The following is a 15,323-nucleotide window of genomic DNA, read 5'->3' as shown; positions in this document are numbered from 1 at the left end:
GAAGCATCTTCACATAAAGTTTGTTTGTTAGTAAGTACTAGGCTGTGCACAAAGAAGTTCAACATTTAGACAGGGTTATTTAACAGGCGATAACGCTGATAACATAACATCTTTGTTCAAAATGGGTTCAAAGGTAGCACTATTTTTTTCTGTGGTACCTTTTGACTTAGTTGGTGACAGTGCTGTAAACAAAAGTTTGTTTTTCTTCAAAGACTTATTTTTTCTGGTAGTAATGTGTGCCGGGATTTCAAATGCTTCATTAAATTGGTTGTAGATTTATAAGTACCACTCCGTGAAATTTGCGCACTACCATGATTACAAATTGCATATTTGTCATTTTCACTATTGATGCGAAAATGTTCCCAAACTTTAGACATGTTGATACAATATCAGACCATTCGCATTGTAATTTGAAACGACAGTCGGCGAACATTTTTTTACTAACAAACTAGCAAAACACTTGAAAATAGTTTTAGCAAAACAATATTTGTGCCAAATAAATAGCATAAATACGAAACGATTCACAGTAACCTCAATAGCACAACGGTGAATTACGGCGTAATTCACCGTCGTGCTATTGAGGTTACTGTGAATTGTTTCGCATTTATGCTATTTATTTGGCACAAATATTGTTTTGCTAAAACTATTTTCAAGTGTTTTTCTAGTAATTATTACGGTTTTCCTTTGCAAGAAATAAACACGAGCCTCTGTTGGCGGTATGGCCAGAGAATTCTTTATTATCGATTGTTGCTTTCATTATACAATTTGTCCCGTACGCAACGAATCGATACGTTTCGACTTGACTTTATATTTTATGGCCACCAGAGATTTTGTGGAGGCCATCATCCTTGAATGGCTCACAACTAAAATGGTGACGACACGTGATGTGATCTCGTTTCATAACCGTCACTTTCTTCACAAAAAGCAATGGACTTTTCTTAACTGCAAATAAAATTAATAACCCTTTTTACAATTTATTTACGTCTAATACATGAGTGAGGAATAATGTTCTTCGATCGTGGAGTTTTAATTAAAGGTTAAACATGCCCGGTAACATTGTTTTTATTTATTTTTATTCGTATAAAATTAATATTTAATAATAATGAGCATTATTAGGAATTTTATGCGCATACGGCAGGTAAGATATATTAAAATAAGTAAGTAAAGTTCAGACGAAAATATATTACTACTGTATTTTCTTAACTTCACCGATTCCTAACCTACCTTGCCCTTTTTTAGTACCCGATACTGAGTACCCAAATTTTTTAATAATCGGTGGTATCGAGGAATCGGAGAATCGAATCGACCCATCCCTATTAAATATTTTTTTTTGGTTTTTAATGTGGATAGGGAGTAATTTTGACAGTAATATTCTTTGATTTGAATTTTGTTTAAAATTTTTAATTGTTCTTCTATATATGTAATTTTTTCCAATATTTATTGTAGGTAATAATAATTTTTTGAAAAAAAAAAAAAAAAAAAAAAAAAGCATAGCATTGCTTTTCTAACTTTGTGACAATTCAAATGAAATCTCTTGACGTAACTCCAACAATTTAGTGTATTTTGAATCTTTATAAATTTTTAATAATTATAAGTCTCTTATTAATGTAAGTAGAATCTCGTTATAGCGAGCACGGTAATAGCGAGAACACGGCTATAACGAGGTATTTTTGAGGAATTTACGGCGTGATCGCTTGAAGCGCGCTTTTGTTATTTGTCTGCTTTATCTCCACCCCTCTCGCTCGCCACTAGACATCTTGCCGTTGACGCCTGTCACATTCTTCAGCCTTGCTGACGCCACCTAAGTGCGTGGCTTTAAAAATAGAATCCCGTCCTTTCTTTCTTTTATCAAACTTCCGTGAGTTATCTGTGCAGTGTGTTGACAAAGTTTGAGAATGGAACAGAAAGTACAACGTAAGAAAGTATTTTTTACAAATTATAAATATGTATGTTTTTGTTTTTATAATCGCGTATTTTCACGTTTTTTTTTTTGTTGTTATCTTAAAAGAGATAATATTAAAAAGCCGCTCTAATGAGATTTAATTGTTTCTTGGTTAACAAAAACTATTAACTATCAAATATTGTTAATTGTTTATATTCTATTTATTATTATTTACGCGACTCATACTGTACGCGTACGTAATACGACTGGATTCGTTGCTGCAACATAACATAGCATGTTATGCGGTATCAGAAGTAACGTATCGATAGTAACGAGTACTAATTGTTATAGTAACGAATACATACGGGTACACATTTTTTCGTTACTTTTACACCTCTAGTAGGCACTACCGTATTATTTCCGAATCGCTAGGACAGTTTTCTTGTAACTTTTGTTTCGGTCAGTTGTTGGGGTATCTGTCCGGGAAAGGGGTGGTGATGGTTTGAGTTTAATCCCAAATTTATTTTCTAAAAAAGTTGACAGGTTTCTTTAAAGTAAAAAAGTATAGTTTTCCAGCGACTATTTCGTTTGAGGCGTACATGCGTTGCCGCAGCCGCATTCCTGCTTTTTTGTAAGGAATTAAATCGTCTCGCTACACTAGCACCACCTGTCAGCAACATCCCGAACCAACATGGCCGCCAGCAGACAGCCCGCGTCAATAGATAGCAGGACAAAGCTGTGTCGGCCGCGGGCCAAGATGCTATACTTACGTGGCGTGGTAGGGTATTCTGGTTATTTTGACGCAATCGGTGATCACATCCGTACTTATGGGGTATCGTTTTAAAGAGAATTTACACATCTGCTCACAGAAATTAAGATTTCGTTAATATAACCTGTTATTTTCCAATTATACAGGTTTTAACACAATTTTTATGCTATTTTCGGTTAATTTTTATTTTTTGGGGGTCAAAATTTGTCCAATTCGGTTATAGCGAGGACACGGTTATAGCGAGGATCAAACCCAGAACCGTGACACCTCGCTATAACGGGACTCTAGTGTATTTAGATAAAGGTAGAATGCGCTGCTAGTAACAAATACTGTCTTGAAAACAGAAAAAAGTTGGGCCGATTTTTCGGCCTTGGCAATTTTCGCACAACAAGGCAAAGCCGATTTATCGGACTTTGGCACTAAAAGGGTTAAATCCTATTTATGAAAGTAAATACAAGAATTTTACAGATGAATATTCAAGTTCCTAAACATTTAATTATTTTTACATGAAATGATTGTAGATAGTACCGTAATTTACCCTAATAAGCCTCGCACCCCTAGTAATTTGTACGTAACCCAAAACTTTTTTTTTTTGCTTAGAATGAGTCTCACACCAAACTCTTAAAACAGAACGTGTAGCCATTTTTTAAGTTTATAGTATTAAATAATTAAATGTCTATCCAGGTTTTCTGTAAATCTAATAGCATTCTCGGTACCGGTGTTGACGTCTGCCGGTTGTTTTTTTAAGCACGCTTTATTTTTGCCAGAAGAGTACTGTTAAATGTACAATATTTTCAGTATAAATATTTTTGCAAATACGCGTCCCTGCAAATATAATGCAGTAAATATTCAATTTAGGTATTAACTGTGAATGGTAACATGTTTACTGTGATGCGAGGAAAAAATGTTGTGAATGTTAAATGGCAACTGACCGCAGCTGTTTTGTTTACTGCAGTGAAGCGCTATTAAAATTCCGATCATGAACAACCAAAATCAATGCTTTTTGTGTATCCATAAGGCTGGGGTTGACTGTTACCGGGAGGGGTGGGGGTGGGAGGGGAGATTTTAAAGACCCAAAATTTCTAAAATTTTAATACTTAATCTTTATCGATGTGGAATTTTTCCAATCCAAAAGGTCTGGTTATGGTGGAAAAGGTGCCTGGGAGGGAAGGGGCATAATGTCCTTAAATTTCTAAAATTTAAAAAAATATATTCTTTTCAATTTAGAGTGTTTCCAAGGTCAGGTTATGGTGGCAAATGTGTTCGGGGTTCGAATTTCTCTCCCTCTTGGCCGCCTTGTGGCGAGGTAGCCTATCAGACCCCAACAACCTTCTCATTTTCTCAACCCCTCACCCCTGCCCGAGGGAGGGAGCTACAGAGTAGAGAAGCCAGCGCCAGGAAAGGCAACATATGTCAACTTCTTGTTTTGGCATTCTCTGCCACCCATTCAATTTAGGCCCAGGTAGAAAATTATTAGTATTCTCTCAGCTGTGACCGATAATAATTAGGGGTGTGCGGGAATAGGTTTTTGTACTGCGGGAAATTTTCAAGAAAAATAAATTATTCCCGCAGGAAACGGTATGAGATCGGGAAAAATTTAAAAAAAAAAGCAAATTTTAATTCTAATATGAGAAGATGGCCATTTAAACGTTTCTTGCAAAGTTAGTTGTTTTTGCTGCTATTTCTTTTGTCTGCTTCACTTGCCCTTTTTTCAGTGGCGACTTAATATTTTTTAGCATCCTCAAATTTTTTTTTTATAGAGGGATGTTTATTGAGATGTCTTAGCAATCCAGACGTGCTACCATGCTTGCATCTCAAAAATTTTCCACATGAGACACACTTTGCCAGGGATTTACTGTCTGTCAGACGTTCTAAATACTTCCAAACACCTTTAGGTTTACAAGTAACAGGCTGATCGGTTGCGAACTCCATTATTTGTAGGCTGCTAGTTTGTTTTAATATACAACGGCATCGAAAATAGGAACAGATACTTTGCACAAGCATTAATAACGTAACGTCAGCCGACAAAGCCCGCCAAACTAAACAACTATTTTTTTCTCCCAAAGCAAAATCATAGATGTTTAGAAACTTGTGAGCAGTGGTGTAAAACTACGTGATTTCATATTTTTCAAAGTGCCAATACAGTTCTCTACATCGCCACTGCTATCAAGTAATGAGAACGGTTACGCTTCGTTATGTAACGCAAATCTAGTATTTCTTATATCTTTGGCAAAAAGGTTGGATTGCGCATGTGTTTTGTTTGTGTCTAAGGACACAAAGTGGTTTAAAGTTAAGTATTCGATGGTGACGGCAATAACGTTATATAACTGTCTATTCACGTATCTTGCAAATTTGTACCCTTGAAGAAATATATTTATGAACGCATACAATATTTAAGGTACTCCATGTACGTTTTTTATATTCCAATTAGATATGTGTAAACAATTATCATAATTCACTGAACACCACAGCTGTCGCTACGATCGGCATGCGTTTAAATAGTACGGAAACCCTTCAAAATGTATGAATTCATAACAAATATTGTTGTAAAAACAGTATGAATTGCAATTAAAAAAAAATCACATGATTAGTAAACATTTGTAAATTTTTAAACTATTTCCCGAAAAATTTGGGAGTAATAAAATTCCCGCCCTGCATTTCGGGAAGCCTATTTTCCTGACTTTTTTTCCCAAAGCGTCGGGATCCCGCACACCCCTAATAATAATACATTTTAGTGGAGCATAGTTGGATTTTTAACACTGATATTTTTTGCTAAATATTAGGTATCTAAGGAGGATTAAAATTTCTTAAAATTGTAATTTGAGCACTTCAATCTTATTTATCGTATCTACAATGTTATTCTTCAATTTTTAATATGAGATGACTTTGAACAGATGTTCACTTGATGTAGATGATGACTTGGAATATGAGAATACGTTGAATTATAAATCCTGACTGTGTTGCACTTCGTGTATGGTTGGATTGTGGCACTCGAGAGTGTTGTGTGTTTTCCCAGAGCTATGTTCACCGTAGTGGCAGGACTGCCCGTGCACAGAACACTGGCATCACCATCCTGCTGATCGATCCGTCCGAGATCCCCAACTATGCGCGGCTCTGCAGAACTCTCGGCCGAGGTACAACTACTCTGCTCTTTATATCCCTTTACCCAATTAGTTTGTTTATGAGTGTGCTAGGGTGTTGTTGGCTGAGTTAGGAGTTGGGAGTAATTATCGAAGAAGAAGACATTAGGCCAGTTTGCAGAGCTTAAGGAATGTGTGTAACTTACTGTGTAAAGTGAAAGGTCTTGTTCGGGGTCACAACCATTCCGGGTTATTAGAAATAAGAATGTGAAATGTTACCATGAAGATTTTATAGAAATGGAAACCAGCATTAACTACAAACCCTGAGCAAACTGTAAATGCTTGCTGTCTAGTAATGCCACCTGGTAACCACAATCAACAGCCAGAATCCAACCAAAATAAATTTTAATGTAAGCGCCTTGATTGGTGTCAGAATACATAATGTGCATTTTACAATTAAAACAGTTTTTATGGCCCAAAATTTTGGACCTTCATACATTTTAAATCATTGTTATGAGGTTAATGTACTTACTTGATATGAATTTTTCACATTTTAACATTTGGCCACATGTTGCATTATTCATTCTGAGATGTGTAAAAATTGTGTTTAACTGAAGTTGTGTTCTGTTAAGTTAAACGGAAAGAACAAAAAATTTAGTGTTAGACAGAAGCTAGAATAAGAGAAGCATTTTATAGCAAATGTAGTTATAGAGGGATGAAAAGTGATTACTGTGTAGGAGTATTTGAAAAGTTGCATCAGGCATATCTCAAAATCAAAACCCATGATATGACTAAAACACTTTATTCGAGGAAAGTTGGTTGGTTTAATCTTAACCACTTTCCCACGTGATGGCTTTTTCGAGAGGTTAGTAGTATTTCCCAGTCCGGACCAGTACTGACTTCTCACATTGGTATTGACTTGGGAGCACCAAATTGGCCCCCAAGTTGTTCAGAGCTGGTCATTGGGTAAAAGCACCAACTAGTCAACTCTAAAGCTAAATATTTCACTCAAATTGCAGAAGCTGTAACAGTAGCCTAAAGACCTGATGAACAACTGACAGATGGCATTTCCAACCTTCCACCATTGATAATGATTAGAGAGCAGAAGTTTGAACTGCAGCTAATGAACTTGACCAATACAGTAAGAAGTAGGAGTAAGTAATCCATAGTGGATCCAAAAGTACTAGAAGGGGGTTTCCTTAGTTTTTTCCTGGCATATTTTTATCCACTGTAAGTGAGTCAGAAAATAGTAAATAGTCAAATAGTGATGGCGATGTGTCATATTCTTAAATCCACTATTTTGAATTTTGAATCTCAAATTTGATTCTTACAAGATTGCCTCAAATCCAAAAGTAGATCTCAAGAGCCTGTAATAAAATAATATATGTGAGCAAAATCACAAAAATTTAAGTAAAAAAAAAAAAGACAAGTCAACTTATTAAATATTTATTTTTAAAATAAAAAAGCGTGTTTACATGTTTAGGATGTAAACATTTCTTTTTTTTTGTGAAAAAAATGTTCTCTGAGGTGCAAAAAAAAACATCATCAGTGCATTTTAGCTGGCGACAAATAAAACATTTCTTTAATAGCTTCTGTAAAGATCAACTATGCAGGTGCTAGGGTTTGAAATATTGAAATTCCCTTACGCAGGTATTTTTCTTTGAAAATTTTTTTCCATTGAATATAAAAAAACTTAGTATTTAATTTACCCATCCCTGATTATAATATCTATACTTTTTAACTCTATGACCTCCAGAAAATAGAATGAGACTGAATTTGAAAATTTGGGCAATATTTAAAACCGTTTAGCAGAGGCGTGTACAGGAGAACGGGATAGATGAAGGGGATATACCTCTTCCCCTGAAGTCCTAAGAAATCATAAAAAAAATATACAGTAGAACCCTGTTATAATGAATCTGAAGGGAGTAGTTTATATGTTCACTATAGAGGGGAAACTTTATATCTGGGAAAACTTTTATATTGGCAATACATACTCAAAAGCATAATCTTAACTACACATAGGCCTAAGCCAAGAAAAGAACGAATGAAAATACTCAAAGCAACAGTTTTATGAGCATATGCAGATATTATTTTTAATACACTACACATGTACAAACTTTCTATTAATGGTTCTTCGACATTGGCGTATTTTCCTTTTTTCAGGCGTTTAATACTCTGTGACGTATTCGCAGCTTGAGAAAGAAGATTGTTCAGCTTGTTTAATATTGTACTTAATGTGGATGTTGCAATTCCCAGTTCCTTTGATATTAACACGTGCGGGACAGTGGGGTTGGAGTCTACCTGTTTAATAATGTCCAGTTTATCTCGCACAGATAATGCCTTACGTTTTTTAAAGCGTTTTTCACCCTTTTTTAAGTACGTATTTCTTATGGAAGCACATTTGCAGCTTAATAACTAGGGATGGGAAATTTTCAAAATTTTTGATTCGATACCGATTATCGAGTCTTGTTGCGATCATCGATTCTTATCGATTATCGATTCCAATCAATTAGGTTAAGTTATAGATTCTCATTTTCGGGATTGAAGTATAAGTTACAATGGAATCAGTAAACATACTTATTGAATACACTAAAAAAGCATTTTTCAAAATAATAAATAAATACTATTAAATTTAACACATAAAACAAAACTTTACATTACTTGAAATAAAGAAATTGAAATTACTATTCTGTAATGTGTAATGTGTAGGGCAAGCATTATTTTTTATGTGGATTATGTTTAATCCAGTTGAATATGTAATTTTGAAAAGAGAATACGTAATTTAGTAATAGGTCAGTAGTACTAATAAAAAGTGAATTGTCGTAAAGTCATCAAAATACTAACAATTTCATTGGAATACAATTTAATAAATAGTATATTAATTACTAAATGTACAATCATTAACATTTATCAATCAAACTTTAAATAGCCACAAAAAGTTGTGATTATTAAAAATATTGTAAAAAACCAGAAACTACCAAATTCAATCTTTATACCTTTGAAATAAATGACAACATAGTGAAATATCATAAAAACAACACTTTTGACAAAATAAAATTGAAAGTTCTTAAAATAATAAATGAAAACTGGCAAAGCATCTTATTAGATCACAAAGTCTTATTAGATCCTAAATTCTTATTAGATCACAAATTCTTATTTAAAAAAACCAACATTTTGACTCGTTCAGGATCTAAACGGTTCCGTTTCTGATCAACAATCAGTCCTGCAGTGCTGAATAATCGCTCGGAATGTACAGTTGAAGGTGGAATGCAAAGAAATTTCTTTGACAGTTTTTTTAAACATGGGTACTTGGTATTTTCTTTCCAATACTGGAAAACGTTGGTACTTGAATTTTGAATAGGTTCTTCCAAGTAAACATTAATCTCATCTTCAACTGATGCGATGTGGCTTACACTTGGGGCAGTCTTCATTATGTTTGAGTAAAATGTCCACATACCATGGCTTTCCATTGCTTGGCTGGATGTTTGCGGCACAGACTGAGAGAAAAGCAACAAAATTTTCAAAATTAAAAATTAAAAATGAACAAACAAATGTGTCAACATAAAACAGCAGAAGTAGACAAATAAGAATACACTTAATGAATTACAAGGAAATTAGCACCTAACTTACCTCAGTTTCAGGTTGTTTCAAACAGATAGTTTTTCTTGCTTCTTCAATCAAAAAAACTTTCGCTTTTGTGACATTACCGTCCTGCACAAAAACATGGTGTTTAAATCGTGGGTCCAGTAATGTTGCAACTGCGTACAACATATTCTCTTCAACATCAGAATACTTCAAAGTTATGGCAGCAAGCATATCATTTTTGATGCCCTGTACACCTGATCCAGTAGGTGCTGGTTTCCTTAGCTCTTCAGTAGAACTGTTGATTATAGGTATGACTTCTGAGGCTGTCACACACTGAGTACTTACAGCCAATGTTGCATGGTTGAAAATACTTAAAAGGTTTACTACATTTGTCATCAGGTTCCATTCTGCTGATGAAAAAGTCACAGGTAACTGCAGAGTTGCTGATGCTAAAGAAACAGACTGTTTTTGCTCAAGTAAGCGCTGTAGCATATGGAGAGATGAATTCCAACGCGTTGGTTCATCCTGGATAAGTTTATGTTTTTTCATTTTCAGCGTGGCTTGAGCCTTCTTTAACTCTTTTGTCGCCTTACAAGAATGTTTGAAATGGCCAACTATGCGACGACCGTTGGCAATCAGATTATTTACATTCTTGTTGTTCAGTAGCCCTTCCTTTACAACAAGCTGCAGGGTATGTGCTAGGCATGGCAGATGTTCATATTCGGATGATTCTAGGCCAGCAGTTATGTTCCTGGCATTGTCTCTTACAATGGCAACAACTTTAGATTGCAGCTTCCATTCTTCAAGTGTTTCTGTGATAAAATTGCACAAATTGTTCCCTGTGTGAGATAATTCAGGAAAGGGAATAACCCCAATGTTGAGGTGTTGCAAGACAAAATTGGAATCAACAAAATGCACAGTTAGACCAAGATAATCGTCATTGGCTGTTGAAGTCCACATATCTGTTGTAAGACTCACATGTTCAGCTTCGTCCAACTTTTTGTTCACATTTTCCCTACATTCTTGGTACATGTGTGGTACAACAGTATTTGAAAAATGTTTTCTGCTGGGCAAAACATACCTAGGCTCAAGGAATTTGACAAATTCTGTGAATCCTCTGTCTTCAACCATGCTAAAAGGACGATTGTCTAAGCACATCATTCTACCTATGTGCTGAGTTATTGATTTTGCACGAGGATCAGTGGACTTGAATTGTGCAGTTTTATCAATAAATGATTGTAATGTAGGCTGGTATTGACTTTTAGGAGTTAGCCTATACTGGTTTGGTGTTCTTGATGAAATATTCGTTTGGCCAACTTTCTCAGCATGCCTCGGGGACACTGAACCGCTGCCTCTCGATGAATCAGTAGCAGTAGGCCTAACATCTGAATTTGATGACAATGGCAAGGTTGTCTCTGAAGAACAATTTTGTGCTGAACTATCATCTATTTCATTTTCTTCAATCTCGCTCAATTCCGATGAATGTAGCCTTTGTTTCTTCGTCTCATGAACGTAACTCCCATGCTTGTTTTCGAGATGTTTTTTCATGTTTGTTGTAGTTTTAGATTTACCGCCACGTGAGATTGTACATTTACAGATTTGACATATTGCGTAGCCAGAATTTTGTCGGTCGATGACAAAGTATTTCCACACTTCACTAGACATCACGTAAATAAAAATGTTATTTTACTATTCGTATTGCGCTAACATTACCCAACATTCAAACAAAGAAGCATCACTGGAAACAAAAGCATGTAAGAAAATTTCTACAGTTGCCGTACTGGTAACTTACTGGAATGAAAACGTGTTTCAAAAACGTCCATTGAAATTTTATGTTTAAGTTGCGTAATTAACTGGTGATTTAATGTTTACTGTTATTAAATAAATTACGGAAAATACGTAACTCGTAAAATGTTACGGGCTATGGCCACATTATTCTTGCATTTTATCGTTAAGTAATTGAGAATAAGATCTGTACCGGAAGTTGGCAAACCTGTGAAAGTTCATGTATAGACAAATGCTGGTTAACAAAAAAAATCATTGACGAAAATAAATATGCAACAACGCAAGTGAATAAATATACTAGAAACGTAGAAAACGTGGCACACTTCTCAGTAGAATCTTGAAATTTTGTGCACATGGCTACCAATGTGGGTGTATTCAGCAAGTAAAAGTTGGGCTACAATTTCTTTATACGATAACACTGCGTTAATAAATAAATAACCCTAAATGCACAGTACGAAATCGCCAACCTCCGTTCCCGCTTACGGGATTGTGGCAACTGAGCTGTGGTAAGCTATGTTATATTTCATTTATTATTTATTATATCGTTTATGGTTATTTATTTAGTTGTAAAACTGACTAAAATTACTGCAACGACAGCGATGAACCGCTGCTAGGCAGCACTTTACGTCTACATCCTGCAGAATTTTAATAATCGGTGATTTTCGCCGATCCTCGATTATCGATTATGTATCAAAAAATCGGGGTATCGAAGAATCGACGGATCGACTTTCCCATCCCTATTAATAACACAAAATTCTTTTTACCGTCAAAAGTAAATAAATGAAAAATAACGAGTCTGGGGCATCAAGGATCACTACGTATCATTTAGTATCGCAGTTGCTAAAGCTGGAACGAAAATTTCTTACTTTCTATGGAAAAATTTAGTCCACAGAGTTCTATCTACTGGTAGTCTTACGAACATTACTCGATCAAAATGTCCGAAACGTGAACGATAAAAATGAGACGTAAAAATATTTAATTTGCTGCTATAATGTACATACGAATTTGTGTGGCTGTAATTTATGTTTAATTTTGATAACTTATTAAATGTACACGCGTTCGCCCATTCTTTAACTATGCAGGGAAAACTATTTTTTATTTTCACCAAACTGAGGACCATTTCTGGCTACACTTAGCCTACCGAGGCCACTCGATTACGACTTGTTTATAATATGAACAGTGGACAATGGAGTAACATATTGCGGAGAAAAACGTTAATGTGATCCAGAATAGAAGTTTTGTGAAAATACTTGTAATTATATGAAAATATTTTATATAAATGTGCATTATGTCGGCAAAATTTGTTCGTGGTACACGGGAAAACATATCAACATTGACAAAAGTTGTGCGCTATATCCAATAAATTAATACATAAACTCACATCATTTTGCCGGGACCGAAACGGAAATTCACAATAAACGGGAATTCATTATAGGCGGGTTCACTATAAACGGGTTCTACTGTATATATATAATTCCCACCAATAAAAAGAAAGGATTTAAAAAAAAAAACTGCAAGCGAAGAGGTTCTACATATCCCTTTCGCCACTCCTGTCTTCCTGTGAAATAAAATTCTGCTCATGCATCTGCTATTTGGCGCTGAAGCAAGGTTGACCGGGAAGAGAAGCGCGGGGGTTGTGTGAGGTCGTAGACGGGAGGTGATGCAGTGTTTGTGCCGTGCGCAGACCAGCAGCTGCCGCACTTCCCCGTGGACGAGGGTTATATGGCCGCCGTGCGAGAGCGCGTGCAGCTCGCGCGGGAGGTGGACCGGCTGGAGCTCGCGGCCCGCCGTGCCAGCACGGAGGCCGGCTGGCTGCAGAAGGCCGCCGCCGAGATGGACATCCTGCTCCACGACGACGACGAGTATCCTTCCCTCGCGACCAGCGACGTGCTCGTGCAATCGTTTCAGTGTTACTAACAACCAATATTCCCTATTTTTATTTTCAATATAATCGTTTCCAACCGACACTTTAAAAAAAAAAACAATACACAGGAAAAAAAAAAGGTGCAATTTCGTCCATTCAGGCATCGCCCATCATCTCTGTAGGCATATCTTACTCCAGTATTTCTCTAATGTCAGACCGTACTGAACGTTGTGTTTATTAATTAATCAAAGGCGTAATGTGTATTTTGCTCAACACTTAATTTTATCCAGTAAAATAATTTGTTTTTTTTTTCTATCTACCAAAAATCCTTTTAATAAGGAATTGTATTAATATACCACCTTATACGTAACTTACAAATATTTTAATTTCTGGATATTTGTACAGTGATTATTTACGAGAAGTATTGAATTGATTCTGTCAAATAAATGTATCAATATGAAAAGGAGGCAAGTGTGATTTCATCCAGGTAAAATATATCCTCGAACATGCCAGGATCTTAACTATGATCGCTGTGGTGGTTTGTTTCTTTTGTTCTGCTGATTCATCTGTTTACTGGTTATGATTCCCAGCCAATGCATCTGGAAGACGACAGTTGCGTAACAGACCATAGCTCGAGGGGCCTCACTAGTAGTGGCTACTGGCCACGTGCTGCAGCTGGTGGAGGGATGGAACTGCTTGTGGGGAAGGGGAAGAAGCAAGGGGGAGGCCGAATGGGAGGGTTGTAGGGGAAGGCTCTTTTGTCATTGTATCTTCTGGAGTCCAGTCACTGCGTTATCAGCGAACAAGGTCACGGCAGGGCGCGGGACTGCCTACCGCTGCATACACCAACAGGATCAAATTCTCATATCGCCTTGCTTGCTTGCTTTTTGACAGTGTTTATTTATTATTTTGAAAAATAAGATTATTTTTGAGCTCCCGACTATATACATGAATTGTAAACTTTAATTCATGTTTAAAAGTTTTTTTTTTTTTAATTCACATACTTATATAATGTCACCAAAAATCAAAGAATAGCTCAGGGTTTTAAAATGCTGAAGGCTACTTAATAAAGTTTATTAAATTTTCAAAAATTCTCCACATTTTTACTTTTGAAATACCGTATTTTTGCGTGTATAGGCCGCACATTTTTTACTTAAATTTTAGATAAAAAGTTAGGGTGCGGCCTATACACACATTTTATTTATTTACTTTTTTTTTTAACCTAGGAAACAATTTTCTATGACAATAAAGTAACACCAAAGGCCTGATACCAGCATAAAACAGCATTTGACGTATGAAAATTAACTGTATGCATTTAATTTTACTTTTATTATTGAACTGGCGACTGTTCGACAAAATACGTCAGCAAAATGCCCTCGCAATGTTGCAACATTTCAATGTTCCCGCCCTTGTGCAAAGTAAACAAATATTTCCGTATTCCCACCATAAGCAAACTAAACAAAGACAAGTGACCACGAAAATATAAAATTTATAGAGAACTAAAAAGACAAACACTTACACCTCTAACTATTTACATCAGCGACAATAAAACATGCGCGCGCACACTTGATTTTAAATAACAACAGCTGCCCTTTTTCCGTGTTCTAACGCGTAACTAACTGCTTGTAGTTTAAATTTAGCGCTGTACATTGCACGTACTTTACCCATTTTCACGTGTAAGAACTTGTTTTGACCGAGAAAGGTTGTAGGCAGCACGCGCACGTGATGATCTGAAGCAACAGGCTGATCAATATGGCACAGGCTAGGCGACTAACTAGCAAGGTTACGTGCCAAGGTCGTGCTGCACAATACATGTAACTGCAGCGTTGCCAAGAGTACGCGCGGCCTACAGTCGCTTCATGGGAGCGCGCAGTTGCCACCTATTACCGATGGCGATAATGAACACTCCGGCGCTTAAAATTCCTCGTGCGGCCTGTACACGAGTTTTTTATTTTTAAATCTATGGTGCGGCCTGTACACGCGCGGGGCCTATACACACAAAAATATGGTAATATATAAGTGACTAATGGTTTTTCACATAGTCACATTTTTATAAAAATCTTCTAGACTGCGATGAAAAATCATGGCTTACTAATAAATGTTTTTCTAAAACTGGTAATAATAAGATCAAAAATTAAATATTTTTACATTAAAAAAATTTTCAACTGCAATAATTATACTGCATACATATTTTTAACCTACTTCCTGAAGAAAACTTGTAAGCCAAGCTCACTTCTCAATTCTGTAAAGAACAAAATAATGCTGGCAAGAAAATGTGCATCCTGATGACATTGTCAGTTTTGTATTCTAAGTCTCTGGTCGTGTTTAGTTACACAATATACTTTATGGACACAGTGT

The 15,323-nt window shown here is 35.9% G+C and overlaps 2 protein-coding genes across 2 annotated transcripts in view; one reads left to right on the top strand and one right to left on the bottom strand.

The window, feature by feature from the left end:
* The window catches only part of LOC134528418 (ATP-dependent RNA helicase DDX24), a 76,385-nt gene that overhangs the window by 59,343 nt on the left and 1,719 nt on the right, over positions 1–15,323 (top strand). Inside the window, exons 11-12 of the mRNA XM_063362019.1 lie at positions 5,668–5,785; positions 12,786–12,963. Coding sequence (XP_063218089.1) covers positions 5,668–5,785; positions 12,786–12,963 — 296 coding nt within the window. The remainder of the gene's footprint in view (positions 1–5,667; positions 5,786–12,785; positions 12,964–15,323) is intronic.
* Positions 7,246–11,854, bottom strand: LOC134528416 (zinc finger BED domain-containing protein 4-like). Its single transcript, XM_063362017.1, has 2 exons — positions 9,362–11,854; positions 7,246–9,228 (listed from the first exon to the last, which is right to left on the bottom strand). Exons 1-2 carry the CDS (start codon positions 10,979–10,981, stop codon positions 8,875–8,877), a joined length of 1,974 nt encoding a protein of 657 aa, XP_063218087.1. The 5' UTR covers positions 10,982–11,854; the 3' UTR covers positions 7,246–8,874.

The sequence above is a fragment of the Bacillus rossius genome, chromosome 1 (genome assembly GCF_032445375.1).
Source record: "Bacillus rossius redtenbacheri isolate Brsri chromosome 1, Brsri_v3, whole genome shotgun sequence".
Lineage (NCBI taxonomy): Eukaryota > Metazoa > Arthropoda > Insecta > Phasmatodea > Bacillidae > Bacillus > Bacillus rossius.
Note: the sequence above shows the minus strand (reverse complement) of the source record. Positions and strands in the feature narration are given on the sequence as shown.

Bases quoted from the DNA above. Each gene is read 5' to 3' on its own strand.
- LOC134528416 (XM_063362017.1), bottom strand. From the start codon at position 10,981: ATGTCTAGTGAAGTGTGGAAATACTTTGTCATCGACCGACAAAATTCT. The intron at 9,229-9,361 runs GTAAGTTAGGTG...CTTTTCTCTCAG, and splicing joins TGAAACAACCTGAAACTGAG to TCTGTGCCGCAAACATCCAG.